The sequence below is a fragment of the Drosophila pseudoobscura genome, chromosome X (genome assembly GCF_009870125.1).
Source record: "Drosophila pseudoobscura strain MV-25-SWS-2005 chromosome X, UCI_Dpse_MV25, whole genome shotgun sequence".
NCBI classification, from domain to species: domain Eukaryota; kingdom Metazoa; phylum Arthropoda; class Insecta; order Diptera; family Drosophilidae; genus Drosophila; species Drosophila pseudoobscura.
The window spans coordinates 53,139,634-53,161,259 of NC_046683.1; the positions used below are offsets into that span (position 1 = coordinate 53,139,634).

A 21,626-nucleotide genomic window follows, 5' to 3' on the forward strand; every position below is an offset into this window, starting at 1 on the left:
TGGGCCGGGCCACTTCTGAGTATTAGTTTTCCTTCATAGAGTGTGTGTATTGCACCATAAGCAAAATTGAAGACTGAAGAGACTTGAATTTGTTATCGGAAACGGAATCGATTGGCTATAATCTATGCTGTTGTTCTTTTACAATTAATACGGTTTCCTGTTTAGATTTTGAACAATTTCTTCTTTTGAACAAGCATTTCTGTTTATGGCATTTTTGGACAGCATTAACTTTCTATCGCTAAGCATATTCTGTTTATTTGGTTATTCGATGATACTCGCGCCATTCAAAGTACAAATAAATCGAATGGGCAGAATGAAGGATCTAGTATTTGCAGTATGATCCAACTCAGAGAAGGTTCCATCGATCTCTAAGAAATACAATATGTTGTACATATATATGTATATATAGTTATGTATATATCGAATCTATGTATCACTGTTGCTGGTTTCGCTTTGTGTTCTTGTTCTTTTTGCTGTTGATGTTGTTGTTCTTGCGGCCTATTCGGCACTGCCCTGGGCCGCAGTTTCGGCAGACTCCCTCTCGAACACGTCATCGGACTCCTGGCCCACATAGTCGTGCTCCTCGTCTGCCTCTGCCTCTGCCTCCGCCTCGTCGTTCTCATCGTAGTCGTCCACATATTCGCCATACTCTGAGGACTCACCAAGCGTCCAGGCGTCGTTTTCCACAGAGTTTCGGGGACTGTAGCCGTGGCCCCCGCCCGTGATAGTCATATTGTTGTTTGGGCGCAGCACACTGTCGAACACAAAGAGCTGCGATTAGTATTTCCATCTCATTCAACAGATATTACTGTAGTATAGCTTCTCTAAATGTATATATATAGTTGGAAATGCAAACAATTTGGATGGGTGTTATGTGTATTTACTCGATCATCGGGTGGGTTTACCTCTGGGGAGAGGTCTAAAGAAAGCGTTTAATCTTTGTCTAGTATGTGGGTGGGGTATGCTGGTTGGTTGAGTGAGTATGTGTTGTTAGCTTGGTCTACTGGCTGGTTTATGGCTTATGGCTTATGGCTTATGGCTTTGAGTGTTAGCTTGTTAGGGGTGTGTGTGGTAGATGTGATATCGGTTAAGTTACAAACAGGACAAACATTTGTACAAGTTTTGAGCAATTAACAAACAACAAATTTTTAGTATTATTAGGGAACAAACTATATGTACTATACACATTCGTATGTGGCTAGTTGGCTGGTTGGCTGGTTAGATAGTTAGAAGAGTTGCAGAGGGAAGATCGCTTTGGGAACTGAATGATTTGAATTTGAACAAATTTCGAATAGTTTCAGAAGTGTCCCCCCTTCAATCCATTATTCTGCAGGCCAATCAGAGTTCAAACCATGAGATATTAATGGAAGCTTTTCATGATGCATTTATGTAAAGTTAGAGCTGATGCAGTTTGGTTATTGCTTTTCGATCTTCAAGAGCACTTTGCGATTCGGTTGCTCAGCCAAAAACAAAAACGAAAAAAAAAAAGATAATCAAATGAAAGCCGCGCGCACAAGACAAAGAAACTAACGAACTGACGAACGTACGAACGAACTGAACAAACTGGTCGAGAGATAATTGCACAACACAATTGCAAACAGCAACAAAATGATGGATATTTATGCATAAAAGTCGAACAGTATTTATACAACAGTTGTTCTGAGTGACTTCTCTATTACATTGGCAGCCCATGGCTGGCAGCGCGGCTTCTCGGGGTCGTTGTCGTTGTTGCTGTTGCTGTCGTTGCATGTTGCATGTAGCATGTAGCATGTTGCATGCTGCATGGGAAAATCGTACTTGGTGTATACCACGAGATAGATAGATAGATCGTTGTTCGATTTGATTCGATTCGATTCGATTTGGTGCGGACTGTGTCTAGCACTAGAACTGCCTCTAGTGTCCCAATCTGCTGTGGCTCTCAGGCTGCTGCGGCTGCGGCTGCGACTGCTGCTGTTGCTTCTTCTTCTGCTTCTGCTCTTGCACCGCGTGTGTGTGTGGGTGTTAGATCATGTGGCATGTGTTGGTAGTGGAAAGTATTTGGTTTTTCTTTTTGGCTTGGTTTGTTGGTGGAAAGATAGCTGATTGAATGTTTGGTTTGGTTGTGGTCTGTGTTCTTTTGGTTGGTGTCTCAGAAGTCGGTAACTAGCACGCCCTCCGCAGGTCATAACTGTCCACGGCGATAGTGAGAGCGTGATGGTCTACCGATTCGATTCGATTCGATTCGTTGTAGGTGTCGAGTGTTGGGTGTACAGAAATTAAAAGAGAAAGAAATCAATTAGCGAAACAATAATTACAGAATGTTGCTTCATTTACGACTTAGTTCCTATTAGAGCGGTGTTACAGATACAAATACAGATCTTAGATTTCAGATACAGATACAGCGCTCGCTGCTTGTGCGCTCCGTGGCGATTACTGAGATTAAACCAAAGGCACAAAACGAAATCATAAGTATCTAAGCTAAGAAGGGTGGTTCATGAGAGATATATGTAGAGTAGTAGTTTTAGGATTATATGGATAGCTATACGTATTAAGTGACTTGAGTGGCTATGGCCGAAACGCACCTTTACCTCTAGCCGCGATATTACCCACAACCTTAGGCTAATGGTAAAAGAACCAAAATAAATAATGTTACAAATCACAAATCAAATCGAGAAAGTTCAACAGAGTCTGCTTAAAGCTAACATATTTACTAGAGGGAAACGTAATGTATTGAGAGAATAAATAATTATGAATCTAGGCATCTGAAACCCTCCTTCTGGGAGGAGTACTACATATTGTACGATGAGTGATATCTAAGCAGCTAAAATATAGTATGGAAAGTATTTGCCACAATTGACATTTGAGTGGGATCTAAATGAGAGAAACCCGATGTTCAAGAGCTGTCTAGATTATTCTTGAATGGTCTGAGCAAAACTATTATTCCAAGCTACATATATCTTCATAGGAAACACGTTAATGGCATATGCCTTGATACCTTTTAAGGGAATTCTTCAATTGAAAATAGTATTGATCTGTTCAAAAATGTAGGAAAGGATTAAGAGATTACAAAAAGAGCGACTTGAGACGCTTTTTACAAGTATAACTAGATTAACTAGTAACTTTTACTAGTAAAACATGAGACTGTTTCTTAGGACCTGAAGCCCTCTCCTTTCTAACATAAAATTCAGTAACGCGGCAGGGGCCGCGGCTCGAGTTTTATACTTTTATTCTTATACTCTTATACACTTATGATTTATGTAACCTATACTATATATTTTATATTTAATTCTTTCTCTCTCTCTCTCTCTTTGTCTTTTGGTATCGCTGTTCCCAAACAGGAACTATTTCAATTTGGTTCGAACTTTTCATGAGATAGGGTAAAAACAGAGAGAATTACACTTCGTATATCCCCTTTTCACCCAATACATATTGTCCAATTTTATTCGAATTTGAAAATATTTTATTTGTTGCCATTTTTCCGCTATATCTGTCTCTCTCTCTCTTTCCACCAGCAGCTGTATGGCTATCTTGTTCACCTCCGCCAGAGGGCGCACGGGGTAGAGTGAGAGAGAGAAAGAGATAGAGAGAGAATGAGTTGAATTATTCATTCTGGCTATAATAATGATCCAATCTGGTAGATATGGTCTTTCTCTATGACTGTGTTTTCAGTTTTCTTTAAAAGGGTGTATGACCCAGATTTACACATGTAAAAGTGCCATATTACAAACTCTTTAATGCTCTAGCTCTAATGGTCTCTGAGATCTAGACATCTATGCACATTCACATCCATCACAAAACTAATATATCCCCAAATTCTTTGAGTACCGTTGATAAAAAACGGTTATCTGAAGACACAAAAACATGAATGCATGTGCATTGATACCTTTTAAAGGGGTTCCTTAATTGCAGAGAATATAGGATAATAGAATAAAAAAGGAACTGTTCTAGAAGTTTGCTTTTACTAGTATAAACTCTTTGCTATTTCTTCGCTAGGTAATATTTCTCACACCAAAAGTCTATAATGAACTAAGACAAATCTCATTCCTGACGTTAACTAGTAAACGATTGTGCCTGGATTCTCTTATAAACAAATTCTAATTGGAGTATTCATTCCTTGTTCTTATATCACAAAAAAAAAACACCTCTTGGTAAGAACAAAACACTCTGGTATTCGGGGAGGGGTTGGACTAAGAACAAACGAGTTGGGGATTTAACACATTCGAATCACCTACAGATATGATATATTTTAGAGTGGGAATCGGGGGAAACGAAACCCTTGGACGCCTTGCCACTTGGCGGACCATCTAAATTACCTCTCGAAAGGCACTTCATCGGCCTCGTCGTTCATCTGTTGCTGACTCTGCGTCTGGTTCTGGGCACGACGCGCTTCCTCCTTCCTGCGACGATCCTCGGCTGCCGCCTTCATGGGGTCGTATGTCGAACGACGCTTCCACATGGCCATCTCGGCCTCCTTTTGCTTGTTAACTGAAAGATTCAAGCATTATTGTATTGTATTATTGAAATTGTGGGCAATTTGTGTGCAAAAAGAATCCACTAACCTGAGGCATCTCGTCGGGCAGCGGAAGAGGCCCGGTTACCGGAATTGCTGCCGCCCAGGGACGTGGTACTGGAGTTCATGGCGGAGACGGTGCTCCGCACACTGCGATTGCTGGCACGGGTGCCCTCGCCCCGGCTCAGGCCCATGGAGCTGGCACTGGGACTGCGCTTCATCTGGTCCGACGGCTTCAGCGTGCTCTTGGCGTCGTTCTTCCGCAGAAAGCTGTTCGACTGCGCCGGCTTGTACTTGGAAATGTCCATATACTTGGGCTGCACTCGCTGTTCCCTGGCACCGGCAGCCACGCTGGCGTTGGCCGTCTGCAGCAGCTGCTTCTTGGCGTTGGCCAGGGAGCTGGGCACCTGCTGGGCCAATCGACTCAAGCTCGTCTCGCGCGGCATCGACTGGCGGGTCTTGGGCCCAGAGCCGGGAGCCGCCCGCGAGGCACTCCTGATGCCGCGTCGCGGCAGTTCGGGCGTGTTGGGGCATGCCACGAGGCCTGCCCCTGCCTGGGCAGTGCTCAGCTTGCCAGCCGGCGCTGAGGAGGGCTTGGCTTGGGTCTGTCCGGTGCCCGCCACCCGCTGCTTGCTCCGTTCGATGCGCATGAGCAGGGCCTTGTTCATCCGCGTGTTGGTGAGCGGCACCGAGCCCTGGGACTCCTCCACCTCGTCCTCCTCGTTGCTGGAGTAGTAGGCGCCGGTGGTGCCCAACTCGTCCTCGTCGTTGATGTAGTACTGCAGCTCGTTGTCGTAGTCGCTGTAGGCCTGGTCGAAGTTGTTGCTGCTCGCCGACTTCTTCAGCTGCTGGACCATGCTCAGGGCGTGGGCGTGACGGGCCGCGGGCGGCGTGTACAGGTTCTGGAAGTTGGGTCGGGCCTGCCGCACCGGATGCTGCCCTTGCCCCTGCTGCTGCTGGAAGCTGCTCGATCGACGCAGCGGCGACAACGGGGCAGCCGCCTCAGGCGGCGACTTCTCGTACGCGTGCTCGTGCCGGTACAAGTGCTCGACGTGCTCCACATCGTCCAGAGAGTTCTTGCGGCGCCGCAGCTGCTTCAGGAGGTACTCTCCGCTCGTCAGCAGCTGCAGCTGCGCCTCGTTGATGCTGCTGGTCATGAGCGCCCGGTGCAGCGGCGATCTCCGGTAGCCACCGCCCGCCCCTGCCTCCAGGCTGTGCTGCGGACTGCTCTGTGCCGGCGACTTTACGGAGCTCCTGCGCGACAGCGACTGCTGCAGGTTGCTGATGGCCGCCGCCGTCTGCTCCAGATAGGCATCGGTCTGCGGCCGCGACCGGCTGGCACTGCGCCCACGTCCCAGCGTGTGCAGCGGCGAGGGTATCTTGCTGGGGCTCTTGGGCGGCTTATACGGCGGCTCCACCGCCTGCCCCGGCCCCAGTCCTCCTCCGCCCCCGTGACTGCACAACGCCGGATCGCTGGCGTAGTCGCAGTCGCCCAGCAGCCGGTAGCGCTCCGCTAGACTGCGATTAAGCTTGGCGGCGGCCGCATACTGTCGCTGCTGGTTGTACAGGCTGAGGCTGTCGTCGGTGAGCGAATCTCCGCCAGTGTCCGAGCAGTTGTAGCTGCGTGTCATCAGTTGCTGTTTCGGGTAGAGAGAGCGGTACGAAAGCGTTTATTAGGTGAGAACTGAGGTACTGCTCCTCTTCCATGTCCATTTCAGGTGATTTGCTTTAGATATTTGTCACAGATTGATCCCCATAAACTAGGGATATTCTTGGCCTGACAAAGAGGCATGCCGTGCCATTTTAAACGTATAAAAAACGGAGATATTAACCCGAAAAGAAGAATTAAATTAAAATGTAGCTGCCATTTTCCCTAGAACTTATCTACATCCCAACTACATATGTCCATGGCGAAGCATTCGACTCAAAGTTGCATATATTTGTTCTTCCCAAGTATTAAATGACTTTTTTTTAAATGACTGTCTGATTTGAGAGGATTTTCATGCACGTCAGGACTATCCATTGGATGCTAAAATGGTGCTACGGGGCTGCCAATGAAAATGTTACACGCTTTTTACATGAGAATGTGCATGGGTTCGTGTCTCTGCTAAGAATGTCTTCGTTTTTACATTTCATGTAGAAAACGTGGGAGAAGGCCAAGAAATTCCGAAAACTATTCAAAATTAGAGATTCCAGAACAGATTCTAATACTGTGGACTGAAATTCTTGAAAGGGCTGCATTTAAATACAGTTGTGTTGTATATATGATGAATGCGGGAAAGAAACATTCTGTGTAGAAAAGATTCTACTAGTTCAAATTTAGTTAAGAAACGATTTAGTTTCAATAGAATAGAATCTGATGATTTCGATAACTAATCCTCATTCATTACTAAAGATAATTACATTAAAAAACAATGATTGCCGTATATTCATTGAAAATGAATCACTCCCCTTATTTACACAGAACACCAGACCAGATTTCTTTCCGATTCTAGATCTTAACATCGCAATCTAGAATTTCAGATTTACGTTCGCGGATCTCACTTAATCAATGTCAGAGGTAAGCCAAATTAATTTAAATCTGAGCCCTCGCTAAAGACGACTCACTCATTAAAATCTGACCAAAAATTAGCAAATTAAATGAGTTCTTCGAGACGATTAATCAGAAAAAGACTGGGGGGGATAAGCCCCATTGATACTCCCCCTGATGATGGCTCACCTGTGCCTGGGCCTGGGCCTGGGCCTGCTGTTGGCGTCGACTGGCACTCGTGCCGCTCACATCCTGCGCGAGACTGCGTGCCCGTGCGTTGCGCGCCCACTCCTGGATCCAGTCCTGCTTCGTCTGCGCGGTCTGCATCAGGGCCGTGTCCGAGCTCTGTGTGGGCGTGGGCGGCGTCTCCGGCAGCTGGTGATGCTGCTGTTTCTGATGGGGTGCCTGCTGCTGGGTGGTGCTGGTGGTGAACACATTGAGGCGGTACTCGGCCTTCTGCCGATCCGTGGCGGAGCCGGACAGGGCCTGGGTGTGGCGCAGCTTGGCCTCGTTGCTCACGTACTCGGAGCTGTCGATCTGTGACGTGGACAGGCTGTGGCTGTGGCTGTGGCGCGTCAGCTTGTTGGGATGCGTGTCCAGGGCCCGCTGCTTGGCCAGCACTCCGCTGGTGGTGACGCTGGTGAAGCAGCCCACATCGGCCGCCGGCGAGGGCGGAGTGGGTGGCGACAGGGGCGCCTGCTGGCGCAGCACACGACTCTTCAGCTGATCGAGATAGGCACCCGTGCTGCTCTTCTGTGGCTGCTGCTGCTGGTGCTGCGGCGGGTGCTCCTGCAGCGGCGTCTCGTGGTAAAAGTTCACCTCCAGCACATTGCTGCCTCGATTCGACTTAACCGGCAGCTGCTTCGGGCGCATCTTTACTCCCGCCGCGGCTCCTGCTGCTGCTTCTGCTGCTGCTACTGCGGCTGCGGCTTTGGCTGCCGCCGCTGCGGCATTGCGGTCGATGTTCATGAGATCCTTCTGCTCCTCCGTGTAGTTGTCGCCGTCCAGCGTGTAGGTGCCCGCCTCGCTGACGGCGTCCTCCGAGAGGGGCTTGCCATCGGCCAGCGGTGGCTGCGGGCACAGCATCTCCACATGCCTGAGGGCCAGCTGCATGGCGGTGGAGCGGGGCGTGAACTGGTTGGCGGTGCGGTTGGCCACCTGGTTGGCGGCTCCCTTGGCAGAGGCCGGCGGTGGCAGCTTCGATTTGCTAGCTGGACGACTCGTGGCCGTTGGCTCTGGGGCTGTAGTGCCCGAGCTACGTGGCGACCAGCTGTGCCGCTTGGAGGCGTCTCGCACCCGGGAGGCACTCCTCTCGCGCACTCGGAGCCTCACCTGCGGCGCCTGCTCGGAGGTGGGCGTGGACATGTCGTCGGCCATACTGCTGCCGGCGTCCAGGCTGCTCCTCTGCGAGTGCCTGCCGCTGCCGCCGCCGCTGTTCGTCCCGGTCGTGGTGGTGGCATTCTCCGTCTCCAGCTTGGACATGGAGGCGCCACGCTTGTGTCGGTTCTGGAAGCGCTCCATCATGGTCTTGTAGCGGGCCGCCTGTGCCGCAGCATCGTTCTCCGAGGCCTCAAAGTGGTCGATGGTGAAGGCCAGGGCCTGCTTCGTGGCAGTCGTCGTTGAGTTCGATTCGGTCGAGTTGTCTTCCTCCTCTGCCTCGCCGGCGCACACTCTGCTGCTGCTGTCGTTGCTGTTGCTGTTGTTGGAGCGAGCGTGCCCGATCTGATGCTTCTGGTGGCTCGCTCTGGTCTGTGCTGCCGCCGCTGCAACGGAGAGAGAAGAATCGGAATCGGAATCAGAAGCAGAAGCAGACAAACAATTTAATTAGCATTTATTCACAGTTATTATTATTACCATTTAAGAGCGGTGAAAACGAAACTAAGCGGCAAGAGTAAATTAAAGTGAACTCCATGCAACATAAAGTGGCAAGCAACAGAGAAAGATACCGCCCAGGAACGGTTCTGATCAATTGAGGGTGTTGGGCGCCCACTAGAAGGGAGTTAGAAGTGGAGATGCACCCTAGGAGCCCCTTCAGTTTGGAGTAACACCTGTTCAACAATATCCGATCATTATAAAAGCTGAAAGCCCTTCAGACAATGCCTTTCTTTAAATCTCTGCCACAAACGAGCGATGTTCAGTGCAGATTGTGGAAACTATAGCACTTTTAACAGCCAAGGGCTACTAGTATATATTATCCCAAGTTTGAACTAGTTTTAAGGGAAATAAGCCCTTGCCCTATATGTGCATGTCTTCCTTTAAAGAACAGATCCAATTAAATGTTATATTTTCTAATGAAATGAGCGCCATTTAAGGCCCGCTTTAATTTGGCCCGCTCTCTTTATGGGAGCCCGGATGGACATCGCTTTCGGGCTCAAGTTCATCCGATTGTAGGGCCCCGAAAGTAGCAGCCCGCCCACCCGCAGGCCCCGACGATCCCCCACTGCTTCCGTTCCGTAAATTTCTATACATTTCCGCGGCAAAAGCAGAAGCAAAGAAGAAAATCAAACAATTTGCTTTCAGGTTTTGCCACGCCAAGTGGCACACACTCTCTATGCCGCCGCCTGCCTCTATAGAGAGAATCGAGGAAGCCCAACCGTCCGTCTAGGGGGCCGCCACTCGGAATCGTGATCTATGGCAGGGTGTCCGTCCACGTACATATGTAGGGCCTTCCCCCCCCACCCAAGTGAAGGTTAGAGTTCGCTGATTTCGGTCAATTGTAGGTTTCGACTTGTACGTTTCGGGGGAAGGTACAGGTACGGGTAAGGGTACGGGTAAGGGTGTGTGCGGGGTCCGGTAACCCAGTCGAAACAAAAGTTTCACGCTCTGCCAGACTTTGGCTCCGCTTTGCAGGTGGCTTCCGTTTCGTTTGAAACAGTTTTTGGTACGCCACGAATTGTATTTGCAAGATGTCCGATCCAACAATAGATTTCAAAATATCCACAACATTCGTCTGTGTGTGCTTCCGTCTGTATCTGTATCTGTGTCTCTGTAGTTTCTGGTCACGAATAATCAATAACCATATTTGGGCGAACCATAATTATCGCCGTTAATTTGTTGCCAATAATCAGGGTAACCCAAATATGGGCCAAGTAGATGGCCAACAAAGCGTACAGCCAAGGTGATAATATCGCAATTATTATTACGCTTTACTGGGGAGTAACAAAAGTATTCTCAAGTGTTGATATATTAATTATCTATTTATTTTAACACACATTCTGAGGGATTGAACAGAACATCATACGGCTGTAGAACTTCCGAAGTTTTGCTGGCTTTAAACCCCATCCGATACGAGCGCTACCCAAAAATCATATTCAAACCTTAATGGCATACAATTATCCTTCTAATAAACCCCATTTTCATTTTGTTTTCGTGTTTCTAAAAACACATATTAAATCATTAAAATAATTGTACCTTCAGCAAAGATTCTCCGATGTTTAAAATATTTAAAATTAATTAGTTACACTTGAACTTTAGCTCTTGATTGATGTGCATTCGACCATTTGAGTAATATTACTTATTATTATTTTCCCTTTAGGTCTTCCGCTTGGGCTTCCTCTAATCTAAGCCAAATTCTTGAATATTTCCTTATAATTCTCAGATACCAAACCAGCTTTTTGGAAAGGGGTAACAGATTATCCATAATGATCTTGAGTGATCCAATCTTTTCATATCCAATCAGAGGGATATTACTGCAGGAGACATCTGTAATCGCATGGAATCGGTTCAACGAACCTCCATTATTCGATTACAACGATTACTTGGATTCGTTTTGGCTTGGTTTCTAGATTCAAAGTAGAACGGCGTTCATTATGCGCTTGTTAGATCACTAAATTTGCAATCTACTAATTGGGCAGGAAACACTCGAATGTACAGTGCTGAACGAGCGATCACCGATAGACAATAGACCGCAATGCGTGTACCGACTAACGGTAATTACGCTGCCCACTGTGCATGGCCATAAAATGTCTCTGCAGTCGAGTTATCGTTGCCCTCTCCTCTCTATAGACTGTCCTCTGCCTCTGCCTCTGCCTCTGCCTCTCTCCTACTCTCCGTCCGACCAACCAACAATTGAAAACTGTTGGCACAAATGTCGAGTATTACTGCGAGTGCTATTATTATTATTATTATTGCTGTTGGCCATTGCCGCGTAGTGGCCCGTTCCGAGTCTTTTGTTGGGGTTTGTGTATCGCTTTTACTTTTTTGCAATAAATAAAACAAAACGTAGTTACAGTGCAATACGTATTTTTTTTTTCTTTTTTTCTTTTGGTTTTTTCGTTTAGCTGTTTTGTTGCCGTTTTGGAAAGTCGATCAGTGGATACCGTCCGACCGCCCGCCGCCTTTTCCATCGCTTGTTTTTATGGTGGGATTTTCGAATGCAGCTCTGCGGTAATCGCGGCGACGATCGATAACGATTTCACACGCTGCTAATCGAAGGGGCAGGCCAGCAGCATGGTCGCTCCAATTGGTTTCTAATTGGGTTTGCTAATTGCATTGGTGCGCGTCTTACGTCATGCGCGACTATTCAATCATAAAGATTTTGCTTCGGTTTTTAGTTCCACTTTTTGTGGCACTGTTCGAAAAACAATCGCCTAATGAATTCACTTTTCACATTTAAATAAATGTTATTGGGAATATGGATATTAATATCTTTTGAGCGGAGAAAGCGTCCGTCCGCCGATCGGCATCATCATCTGTCATCTCTGAATGAGGTCATCGGACTCGCGGTCGTTTGTCGTGATTATTGTTATCGATGATTGTCTGGCCTGATGACGGTATTGTGTGCCGCTCTGTGTGTGCGTGTGTGTGCGTGTGTGGGGTGTTTCATTATACACTTGAGATCCTCTTTGAGTGCTCGAGAGTTGAACGAGAATTTTGATGGGAAGTGGTTCAATGAGATCTTCCACAGTCTTCTGACAGAGACATCTAAATGTGGAATATCGATATTATCCCACACAACTTTTAGTCCAAATAAATATAGAAAGTTCTACATTTTATATATATTTTGTGGCACTTTTTATGACACCTTACGTTAACGAAATTCTTGAAATATTTCTGCAAATTTCCCAAGACATTCCCCTGACAAGAAACACCCAAATTTTGATCAACCAATTAAGCAGGCCTAAACACGATCAATTTGGGAACAAGGCCACAGCGGAGGGCCCCCCTTTGGAGGCTTGCCAAGAATTAATGTTTCACATTTATAAAGATTCGGATCTGATAGGTAAAGAGAGGTACAGGGAAAACATAAACATCATATAGAGTATATCTAAAGCCATATGGTTTGGGTTTATCAATTGTTGTACTTTGCCATCGGGCAATCGGGGAATAATAAAAAGATAAAACAGTTTGGAAACCAACCAAACAACCAGTCGACAGCCGATCATAGCTGATCATTTTCGCAAAAGGAATAAGACATTTGAAAGGAAATATCCATAACAAAGCGACAGCCATTTGACCGTTTCCCCAAAAGAACAAAGGCACCCATAGATAGTCCCCCTTTTCGGCTGAATGAATCATATGTTCCCCGCATGACATAATCCACTTTGGCTCACTTTTTGGCCCCATTGTCAGCGGTACACGTACTTCAAGGCAGCACACAGTCCCAGTCCCGTCCCAGTCCCAGTCCCAGATCACCACCTTCCTTCACAAGGTGGGTGCTCCAATTTGTTTCTCATAAATGTGGCATTTCACATCTGGCGTTTTGTTGTTGCTGCTGCTATCAGTTTTGTTGGGCTTTGAGCTTTGCCAAATCTTACACAATTTCAGCAGTCGCCGGGCCATTATCTCACACACAACATTTTCATTCCACATATTCCATGCACGCAATTCATTCGCCAAAAACAAGACTTTTGCGGGGAGCGGGGCTGTCGCTCGATGGGGATGACTCAGCGCGGCAGCCACAGACCCACAGACGGTGGCCGGTGGCCGGTGATCGGTGATCGATTGGAGGTTATTGAGATACAGACACCATTGAATGTTGTCTGTGTCGGGCTTATAAATATTAACACACAAATATTTAGTTGGAAACAAAGAACAGGCTGGCAATCTCCTAGACACAATTGTTTCCACAGCTCCACGGGCAATCTGCTGAATATTGAAATTGTTTTCGTTTATATTTTTAACCAAATTATGGAAATTGTTTACCTTAACAGGCCCTGGTGCTGCGTTCGAGTGGGGAAATTTTCGTTTCTTTATTGCAGCGTTGCCTTTTAAAGGATCTCTGTTTTTGGGACATTTGCTCGTTGACTTTTTACAGAACAGGGAAATAACAGTCCAGAAAACCACCCAAAGAGAAATAGATTTGGAACAGAGCTCAATGATCTCATCAACAAAAACAGAACAAGTGAATCTCAGCAGATTAGAAAACCTATGGAGAACACCCATTTTTGGAGAAGTTTAGAATGAGCTTCTTTATAGATTGTCCTCAGGATTGCTTCAACATTTGGAAAATCTGAATCCTTAACAATTATTCTCCCACTCTTCCAATACTTTGAAATCTTTATTTTATACCAGATTTCTTTTGGAGATTATTCACTCTTTATTCTCATTCCCATTCTATACGTCTTGTTTCCATATTCCATTTGGTGCGAAAGACAGTGAAAGCTGTTTAAGGCGAAAACCAGAAGAGTACTCCCACAATATATGGAATTTATTTTCACCCATCGCCCCTCAGGCGAGCTTTCACTGTACTTGTACGCAGGCTTATTGGACGACTCCTTGCTTCTGTCGCAAATTGCCATAAATTCTCATTAACAAAAAAAATCGCACAGCACAGCTGATGTCACTTGCCTCCGCGCTGCGAAGGCTGTTGATCCCATTCCACTTTCCCGCAAACAGAAACGAGAATTTGTCCCACTGTGCACACACAATCAAGGTGCGTGTGTGTGTGTGTTTGTGTGTCTGTGTGTGGCGGCAGGCATGACTATTGCAATAAATATTTGTGCTTAGCCGTGGCCAAAGACTCGCCCCTCGCACAAAAAATAACTTCATTAAAAATTCAAATTAACTTTAAAAAAAAGCAACAACAACATGTGCAAATTAGCCAATTGTCAAAGTGGTTAATGTTGTTGTTTTTGTTGTTGTTGCTGCTGCTTCTTCCATTTTGCTCACCTTTTTCGGCCGGCGATGGCGGCGGCTTGCCAAGACAGAACTTGCCGCTTGACTCATCGATGGCAGCGCCCAGGCCCACAGAGCCCGGATTCACCTGACTCAGCAGCTGATGGCGGGGCGATAGGGGCGGATGCGAATGCGAATGCGGAGGCGGAGGCTGCGTCTGGGGCGTGGCCGGCCCAGAGACAACCTTATCCGCAGTCTGGTCCATGATCTCGGCTATCTTCTTGATGTTCTCGGGCGTGGTGTCGGTCTTCTCCCGACCATCAGAGCTGTTGCCGTCCTCGTCGCTGTATCTCCCACCACGGCCAATGCGCAGGGTATCCCCGCTCTTGGCCTTGACTTTCGATGATTCAACTGCACCAGCCACGCCTCCTACGCCCGCCTGGGTTGCGCCGGCTGCTGCCGTTGCTGCTGCATTTCCTGCTCCAGTCGCTGCGGCAGCCGCCGCTGCTGCTGCTGTGGTTGTGGTCGTCGTTGTGTCATTTGCGTATGATGTCATTCTGAGCCACGGAGCCGTGTCTATCGATGCTATTTCAGGAGACAATGTATCTGGTTTTCTCTAACGGATTGTATGACGGGCTAACGCCTATTTACGCCGGCTTTCTCTTTTTAATTAGTTAATTCATAAGCGCTTCATTCCTGCGCCGCCTTCCGGGCTGCTCCTGCTCCTGCTCCTTTGTGGCGTGCGTGGCGTGCCTCTTCTACTCCATGCTGCCACCACCACCGCTGCGACCAAATTTTTGTGCGTGAGGGGTGCTCCTGCGAATTCCTGAACGTTGTTTTTGCCTTGTGGATAGTAAAGGGCAGGACAGGAGATGAAGGTTACATAAATTCAAGAATACGATTCTACACAGGATGCAACCGCTTCGGAAAATTAACGAGTTTCAGGTTAAGGAAGGCGCACACGAGCGCGAGTGTTTCCAATTGTTCTGCGAATACTTTTCCGATTGGACACTTGGGAAAACTATTCAGGCTATTCAGGCGATTTAGGCGATTCAGGCGGCAGGGCAGGCATTTCTTTCACACGAAAATAGCCGCGGCCGTGTCGAAAGCAAAAGCTGAAAGAGCGCTGCCCGCTCGTCGATGCTTCTTGGGTGCCTTTTCAAGGTTGCTTTTGTTTTAAAAACCTAATCGAATGTTTATTTTTACATTGAACAATTTTGGAAGCAAAGGCACGCACGCAAAAATACAAAAAAAAAACAACTCGAACACACCCATACACACACACACACGCACGAATTCAAGGGCAGCGTCCGCTCGGACTTTTTTCACTTTTAATTTTCACTCTTCTTTTCCCTTCTTCTTTGTCCCGCTCGTTCTGTTGCATTTGATAATGAACTTTTGGCTTTATCTCTGTTTCTCACTTCTGAATTTTCCGATTCCCGATTCTACTAGACACGCGCTCGTCTGTCCGGCCAAAAGCTTACTCACGCTAATACAGTTAGGACTGAAAAGAAACGGCGTCAGAAAGAGTCACAGACAACAAAACGTCGCTGGGGCTGTGCCAGTGTGTGTGCGTGTGATGGCCAAAAGTGCAGAGAGAGATGGTGAGAGGGAGAGACAAGCGAGAGGGAGCGAGAGCACGCGACAATGGTTACAGAGAGCGAACAGCAAACAGCTGTTTGGTTCATTTTTAAATATCGCGTGCATGCATTATAAATAAAAGAAAACCGCACATAACGATACCATAAAATACGGGCTGAAATTACAAATCCAATATTTGGCGCAAATAAACAATAATAAAAACGACGCTTACGCATTTATATTAAATATAGGAGTAATGGGAAATGAAGGAATTCAAGACTGCAACTAAATTTAACAGTCTGGCAGCACAAATCACTCTCTTTGGTGCTCTCTCTCTCTCTCTCTTACTGTGCGCTCTCACGAAGCAGCATTGATTGTTTTGGCCAGAAACTTCCATCTTATAGAAGATAATTAAGCCACTGGTAGTTGCAAGACGAATAGGATTCACAGATCGAATGAATATTCACGATCAAATCAGCATGACTTATGCAAACGAATGGATACGGCCAATTCACGCTCGAGTAAACAATGCACTCGACAGGTGGTGGCCTTGGGCTGGCGTCGCTTACGCTATTTATAATTGAAACACTTGTACACGCTCTTTTTTGCCACTTGAGAACAGGTGTAATACAAAAAAAAAATTGTCTAAAATATGAAATGTTGAAAATAACAAAAAAAAAATTTAAGTGTGGGCAGAAGCAAGAACAATTGCCGCCCAAATGATAAGAGAGAGAGCACAGCACACGTACGAGAGAGAATGCGCGCGCTCCTCGCTCTTTCTCGCCTCCGTTTTTGCCTCCTCCACCACACACAAATTTATTTTGTATTGGCATTTGCTGGCCCGTGAATTTTTTTCTTTTTACGCCCCTGTGTGCACTTGTTCATTGTTGACTTTTTCACTGAATATTTTTCCCTTTTTTTAGCTGCAACTGATTCGTTTTTTTCTTGCCAGACCCGTCGCCCGTGTCGAACTACACTTTTGCACAATATTTTAAATTACAAAAAGAATTTACTTGCTGGAAAAGCGCGAAACGCGACGCCAGGAATTGCAAGTTTTGGATTTTTGTTGTGCCAATCAGAAAGAGAGTCTCAGTGTCATTGTCGTTCTCTTGCGCTCTCCAGTGTTGCCAGTATTTTTTGGAAAATTTAAGCTAACCTGACTAAAAACAAGTTGAAATCCTATCATCTGATATAAAAGACTATAACAATTCATTGATACTTCTTATTTTTATTCTTGGTATTCAAAGATAATATGAGTATATTAAAGTCGATTCGTTTCCCATCCCTAACCTAAAAATTTAGAATTCTTGCTGCTCGCTGTTTTAAATTGTTTCCCGCTACTTCACTTGGAAACAGCTAGATCTGATGTGAAAAAGCTAATCTGGTAACACTGCTCTTGCGCTCGGGAACTCGAGTTTTATGATATTACGACGATCGATCGCACAATGGTCACACTATGCGCGCGCAATTCAAATCTATTAATCCCATTAAGGCCCGTCTTAATTATTTATTACAAGAAACAAATTATTAACACGAAATGGCATTAGATACCGATTCGTGGCAAGCAGCTTATGCAAGCTGGAAATATCGCCCGAACTAAGCAGTAATACAAGAATATTTTTCCGTTTGGTTTACATAAAAAAAATGAGTTTCAAATTTAGTAAAGACAAATATTGATTGAGCATATCTTTCAGTGCAACTAAGACTGTGTAGAGGAAAAGGTGATGAGTTTTTGGTTTTAAAATTGCATTTATTCAGACACAATTACATATACATATATATTTATATATAGTTATGCATTTTATATATGCATGCATGCATACATTCGTGTGTATGTATGTTGGTATCAGGATTCAATGCCTCTGAAGGCATATTGCCAATCTTGTTGTCTCCCCGAACTGAACTTACAGAGCTAATAATAATACATAATAAAAAAAACTAACGAAAACCTTCTGGCGTATTGGGTTTGACGCTGACTAATGCCGAGCTTGGTTGATGGGTAGCATACTGTATTATCGGATATATAGTCGGTATATACGTATACATAAATATATATATCTGGGATGTGTGTGTGTGTGTGTTTTTGGGTTTGTGTAAAAGCTTTATCGCGCTTTATCGCGTCTCTTCTTGGAACTGTACAGAAACTGAACTGATAACTAACTTGGAAAGTACACAGAATACTCTTTAAAAGCTGGACTGGACATGTACTGGGGGCTGTGTTGGGGGGATACACTAATTTAACGCCCGTTCCAATAGCATACGTGTCCGTTCTCGAATGCCAGATTGATGCGCGGATGGGGCAGTGGCCTGGCCGCCTGGAGCGGCTGAAGCAGCTGCTCCGGCGTCGAAGAATCCTCCTCAAAATACAGACACTGTCGCACAAATTCGAGGAAAAGTGCCCGCGTCTGCTCGGCGGAGTTGGACAGTACCTCCAGATTGGAGTCGCTGCACAGGCCATGCACTAGATGCTCGCAAATTCTTGTGTTGGTGTCCACATCGAAGAGCGGGACACCGAAATTGACGTCCAGCAGGGTCCACTCCTCTGTGGAGGCCTCTGGCTCCCCGGATCCGTCCTCCATAGCAATGGGTATCTCCACGGAGCTCTGCGAGAGCAGGTCGGCGCGACTGGCATGACGCGATGGTTGGCTGCACTTGGCCAGCTCGCTGGCCAGCACTTGGCTGCAGTCAGGCGACGTAAACTCATTGGCCGGTCCATGCTCGGGTGTGGCCGCAAAGTGGTTCTCGTCGGGACTCTTGAGCTGGTAGCTGGTCAGCTCTGTGGCGGGTGTCGTCGCCTCACTGGTTGGCACTTGGTTGATGAGCTTGTTGCTGGCTGGTAGCGAGGAGCGTTTGCGCTGCGGTGGCTTGAGTCTCACCTGCAGTTCGTACTCCTCGCAGCCGAGATCGGGCACGCCCGTGTTCAGGAATGTGATGTAGCCGCATTGCTGGCGCAGGTCCAGTAGGGCGTTCAGCTTCTGGATGGCCCTATGGGCCGCCCACTTAACTTGGCGCCCATCAGTGGGCTGGAATGGAAACGATTCGTAGTGAAGGGTGCCAGGACAGCGGATCCCATAGCCCTGGAGCAGCACACAGCCGTTCTTCAACTGCTCGTTCAGATTGCGGAAGCTCTCCGAGTTGAGGACGTACGAGTCTGAGTGTAGAATGTTCACCAGTAGCTTGCCATAGCCCAGAAAGAGGCGTGGCAGGGTCTTCAGCACAGTGCCGCGACACAGCAGCAAACTGGGAGGACCATAGCCTGTTAATAAATGTAAGAAAATATATAGAATAAAGCCAGTGGGGGAGTTATTGCATTTGCCGCACCTGTGATATGGTTGAAGAACAGCTTGCACCACATGGGCGCCACATCCGAGCTGCGCAGGAATTGTCCAAAGAACGGAATGCTGAAGGTGTGGCTCAATGAAGCGGTCAGCGGCGAGGCCGAGATGATAAATTTGTACTTCTTCTCCAGTACACGATCGCGGGTCTGCCTGTCAAGCCCCTCGAGGCACTCCAGCCGCAACAGGTCCAGACCGCCGGGCACCAGATGTCGCAGCGAGCAGATTGTTGACCTGAGGATCACGGCATGTGCAAAGTATCTCGACACATCGCCCTCTCCTTCGGCGTCCAGCAGCGAGACCTGCTCCAGCTCCGTCAGAAAGCTGTCCATGCTCTCCTCGCACAGTTTTCCTACCTCGAACATGGTCACGGCGTGGTTCTTCAGCCCCGGCGACAGATTGCCCATCATCAGGAATGCGGTGAGCGTCGAGTCGAACAGGAAACCCACGCGCTTGCCACTTTTAGGAGCCATCGTTGCCGCCGCCGCCGTACCTGCTGCCATTGGCATCTTGGAATTAATGGTTGTGGTGCGCTCGCTTACATCCTCCAGCTCGGAGCTGACATCCTGCTCGTCGCTGTTGTTGGCGTTTGGGCCAGTCCCCGTGGGAGTGGTGTTCAGATTGGCAAAGCTAAAGTCGCTCGTGTTCCCATCCGAGGAGAGGTAGCCAATCGAGCTGCTGTCCTTGTCCTTTTCTTGAGGCTGTGTCGCTGCCTTTGGCGTCTTGGGGGACTTGGGGCTCTGCTGCGGCTGCTGCTGCTGGTCAAAGTCGAAGCTGCCGGCGTGCAGGTTGTAGTTGAGTGGCGTGATCTGGGGCGTCTCTGGCACCTGCTGCAGGTTGTAGCCCTCCCAGCTGGGATGGTTGGACTGCTGGTTTTGGTCCTGTCCAGAATCGCGTTTGCGATGGGCGAATCCCAGGCGACAAATGAACGAAATCGCCTGCTTCACGCAGTCCAGATCCAACTGCAGCATGTGGGCAAGCTCGGCGATGGTCATGTGCTCGTCGGCGCTCACGAAGATCTTGTACAGCAGATTCTCAAAGTAATCGCCGCTAACGCGGTTCATCACGAAATTCCGCAGGGGAGGAATGGAGATGCGATCCTCCCCGCAAATGGGCACGTCCAGATATATCAGACCCTTGCGGTAGAGACTGTGCACCACATGGTAGTCACATTTGCCCGCCGGCTGGGCACCGAAATCGATGAGGTCATCGAGCAAGCTGCGCTCCGGAGAGGACACAAAGCGAATGTCCGTCTCCAGGACGTAGCCGATGTCTAGGCGCCACCAGGGCTCGACGTGCACCTGCACGGGGAAGCGCGGCAAGAAGTCCTGCGGATTCGGCTTGGCGCTGAAGAGCAGAGTGCGCGTGGTGTGTGTCTTCAGATCGCTAATCAGGCCCAGATACTCATTGCGGCCAATGCCCAGGACCCGAAGACAGTCGGCCGCCGTGAAGTTGGGCAGCGTGTCGTAGCTCTTGTCGCTGCGCAGCAGCTGGCTGAGCACGTCCAGATAGTAGTTGAAGGGCGTGACGCGCAGTCCCTTGGTCACAATGTCCGCCAGGTGGTAGGGGAAGACGCCGAGCCCGTTGATGTTCTTTTGGATGAGCAGCTCGTAGTAGCGCTGCTCCTGGCGGAACACCTTGGAGGCCAGGTTTCCCCGAAAGCGCAGCTGGTTCTTCAGGCTGTAGTTGAAAACGAACTTCTCGTAGTCGCGCTGATTGTTGTGCAGTACCGACCGCAGGTGCACGGGCAGCTGCTGCCATGACACATTTCCACGCACGCAGAGCTGCAGTTGGGCCTGGCAGTTGCTGTTGCTGCCGCCGTTAGCCATCTCGTCTTTCTCCGTCATCTTGTTGCCAGCCGCTGGATTCGGTTTGCTCTTGGTCCTGGACTAACTCATTCCATCGTATACACTTTACAATTCTCGGCACTGCTCTAATCTTTTCCTCGTTTTATCGTTTTCCTTGCAATCCGTTGCGTTGTATTTTATTATATATTTTTTTTTATTTGGAAGAAGAGGAAAAGCGACAGCTGATAAAAACCGTCTGACTTTGGAGTTTTCCAGCACTGGCGATAGGTCAAGTAATAACTGGCGATATCTGTATAGAAGAATGCGAATTTAAAATACCTTTTGTTGTTATTATAGCCTCAGGGCATTGGTGTGAATTATACTTATTATTATTTGCTATTGATTTTTTTCACGAAAAAATGGAATACGTTGAACTCGAATAATTTGGGTTTTCGAACCATATATTTGTTGAATCAGAAATCATGAGCTCCAATGATTTTATAAGTTGACAAAAACTCTCTCCACATCCTACTTTGCTTACAAAAATATATGTAACTATTTCCTTTTATTTTCTTACTTTCAAACGATCCCCAAGCATTTTTGAAAAAACGATAGACTTGGCGGCGATATCAATAAACCGTATCGTGCGTTTTGCAGCACTTGCACTCATGCAACGAACGGTCTTCGACTCTGGGAGCTCTCAGTTTTGGCTGAGAGTTCTCATGAGATATCCTTTTTGATTAGAGGGCCCAGCGTAATTGAGTGTATGCGTACTCATTTTTTTTTTTTGGCATATGCGTTGCATGCTCTTTATGAATTCAGAGCTAATTTACTTTAAATTTTGTAGA

General features: G+C 47.3%; 2 protein-coding genes across 9 annotated transcripts; both read right to left on the reverse strand.

The window, feature by feature from the left end:
* Positions 1 to 40: 40 nt before the first annotated feature.
* LOC4813758 (uncharacterized) lies at positions 41 to 16,788 on the reverse strand. 7 transcript variants are annotated; one of them, XM_033383217.1, is made up of 6 exons: positions 16,670 to 16,788; positions 14,130 to 14,918; positions 7,215 to 8,782; positions 4,539 to 6,126; positions 4,293 to 4,464; positions 41 to 754 (listed from the first exon to the last, which is right to left on the reverse strand). In XM_033383217.1, exons 2-6 carry the CDS (start codon positions 14,629 to 14,631, stop codon positions 499 to 501), a joined length of 4,086 nt encoding a protein of 1,361 aa, XP_033239108.1. In that variant the 5' UTR covers positions 14,632 to 14,918; positions 16,670 to 16,788; the 3' UTR covers positions 41 to 498. The 7 variants fall into 7 exon arrangements, with proteins under 7 accessions (XP_033239108.1, XP_033239104.1, XP_033239106.1 ...); XM_033383213.1 differs by having other exon boundaries at positions 7,209 to 8,782; XM_033383215.1 differs by having other exon boundaries at positions 7,209 to 8,782; positions 14,130 to 15,259; positions 16,670 to 16,771.
* Positions 16,789 to 17,616: 828 nt separating this feature from the next.
* On the reverse strand, positions 17,617 to 21,309 carry LOC4813201 (protein FAM91A1). Of its 2 annotated transcripts, none has more exons than XM_001353892.4 (3): positions 21,162 to 21,309; positions 18,978 to 21,088; positions 17,617 to 18,912 (listed from the first exon to the last, which is right to left on the reverse strand). In XM_001353892.4, the coding sequence occupies exons 2-3, from the start codon at positions 20,836 to 20,838 to the stop codon at positions 17,894 to 17,896; spliced, it is 2,880 nt and encodes a 959-aa protein (XP_001353928.3). In that variant the 5' UTR covers positions 20,839 to 21,088; positions 21,162 to 21,309; the 3' UTR covers positions 17,617 to 17,893. The 2 variants fall into 2 exon arrangements, with proteins under 2 accessions (XP_001353928.3, XP_033239112.1); XM_033383221.1 differs by having other exon boundaries at positions 18,978 to 21,056; positions 21,118 to 21,282.
* Between the last annotated feature and the right edge of the window lie 317 nt (positions 21,310 to 21,626).

Coding starts and splice junctions, on each gene's coding strand:
- LOC4813758 (XM_033383213.1), bottom strand. CDS start 14,631: ATGACATCATACGCAAATGACACAACGACGACCACAACCACAGCAGCA. Junction 6,127..7,208: donor AGGCCCAGGCCCAGGCACAG/GTGAGCCATCAT, acceptor TACCCGAAACAG/CAACTGATGACACGCAGCTA. Junction 755..4,292: donor GATGAAGTGCCTTTCGAGAG/GTAATTTAGATG, acceptor TGTGTTCGACAG/TGTGCTGCGCCCAAACAACA.
- LOC4813201 (XM_001353892.4), bottom strand. CDS start 20,838: ATGACGGAGAAAGACGAGATGGCTAACGGCGGCAGCAACAGCAACTGC. Junction 18,913..18,977: donor GTTCTTCAACCATATCACAG/GTGCGGCAAATG, acceptor ATTTATTAACAG/GCTATGGTCCTCCCAGTTTG.